At 58.6% G+C, this 1,018-nt stretch overlaps 1 protein-coding gene across 1 annotated transcript in view; it reads right to left on the bottom strand.

Moving 5' to 3' along the window:
- Window positions 1-1,018, bottom strand: part of LOC119593634 — a 72,670-nt gene that overhangs the window by 67,597 nt on the left and 4,055 nt on the right. Inside the window, exons 2-3 of the mRNA XM_037942587.1 lie at window positions 469-629; window positions 233-395 (exon numbers count right to left, since the gene is read on the bottom strand). Of these exons, the coding sequence (XP_037798515.1) occupies window positions 233-395; window positions 469-629 (324 nt within the window). The remainder of the gene's footprint in view (window positions 1-232; window positions 396-468; window positions 630-1,018) is intronic.

The following is a 1,018-nucleotide window of genomic DNA, read 5'->3' as shown; positions in this document are numbered from 1 at the left end:
GCTTGTAATGAATGATAGGCTTAATAGAGTCACCCTGGAGAGGGCCGGCAAGGCTAAAACACTAAAGCTCATTCATCCTATTCTTTCGGCCTTTGTCGAGCAGCAACTTTTGTGAAACTGATCCTGACATAAAGGCGATCGATCTATTGAGAGGCGCTAAAAGTGACACTCGCTGACAATGCGCGGCGTAATTATGCACGAGCTCCATGGGCGGCGTGGCGTAGGGACCTACCTGCGTCAGGCTGCATGATCTGCCTGCTGGGGCCGCCAGCGTGTTCCTTGAGCGCCGTCCGTCCTGCAGCGTCCTCGGCGACACTCGGAAGGAAACTGGTCAGAGGCTCTTCTCGACGGGCGGCAGCCAAGGGGCCGTTGGAGGGAGAAGGACGCGGCAAGGGCTAGGCCAAGGTGTGGTAAAAACTTGGCCACCTTTTGTCCAGCAGGCCAATGCAGATTAATCTAGTGACCAACGAAGGATTTCTGGCGACCTGGTCTGGGGCACAAAGGGAGGACAAAGCGGGTTCGGGGCGGCTGAGAACGGAGGGCGACTTTTTGCCGCATTGGTGTGATGCAGGCGGCGGTGGCACCCAATGCAGGCCCGGACAGCGCGGACGGCAATGCAGCTGAGACCGCTGACCACGGGAGGGGGACGCGTCGGGGGGACAATGGGCTCACAATGCACTCTTGGGAATATGCAACGACCACGCGATTTTTTTGTCACGGCCGCCTGTCATATGTAAGATGCGGCCTGACCCTCTGACCACTGCAGGTACGGGGGGGCTGCCCGGCGACGGGACAAAGCGCCAGCAGCCCCTCCAGCACGCGCGCGCGACGGCCTCACGCCTCGTGCTTACGTGCTGGCCAGGTCCTCCCCCGACGCCGCACCGCAGAATGATAATCTTTTGTCCATTCCGTGCTTTTTTTTCTTTTTTGCAACAGCTCAAGAAGAAGAATCGGCCACAACGCGAGACAGAAGCGTGAATAGGAAGACCACGACGGCGTTGTGTTGCGCCCCGCAGAA

The sequence above is a fragment of the Penaeus monodon genome, chromosome 32 (genome assembly GCF_015228065.2).
Source record: "Penaeus monodon isolate SGIC_2016 chromosome 32, NSTDA_Pmon_1, whole genome shotgun sequence".
In the NCBI taxonomy this organism is placed as follows: Eukaryota; Metazoa; Arthropoda; class Malacostraca; order Decapoda; family Penaeidae; genus Penaeus; species Penaeus monodon.
Note: the sequence above shows the minus strand (reverse complement) of the source record. Positions and strands in the feature narration are given on the sequence as shown.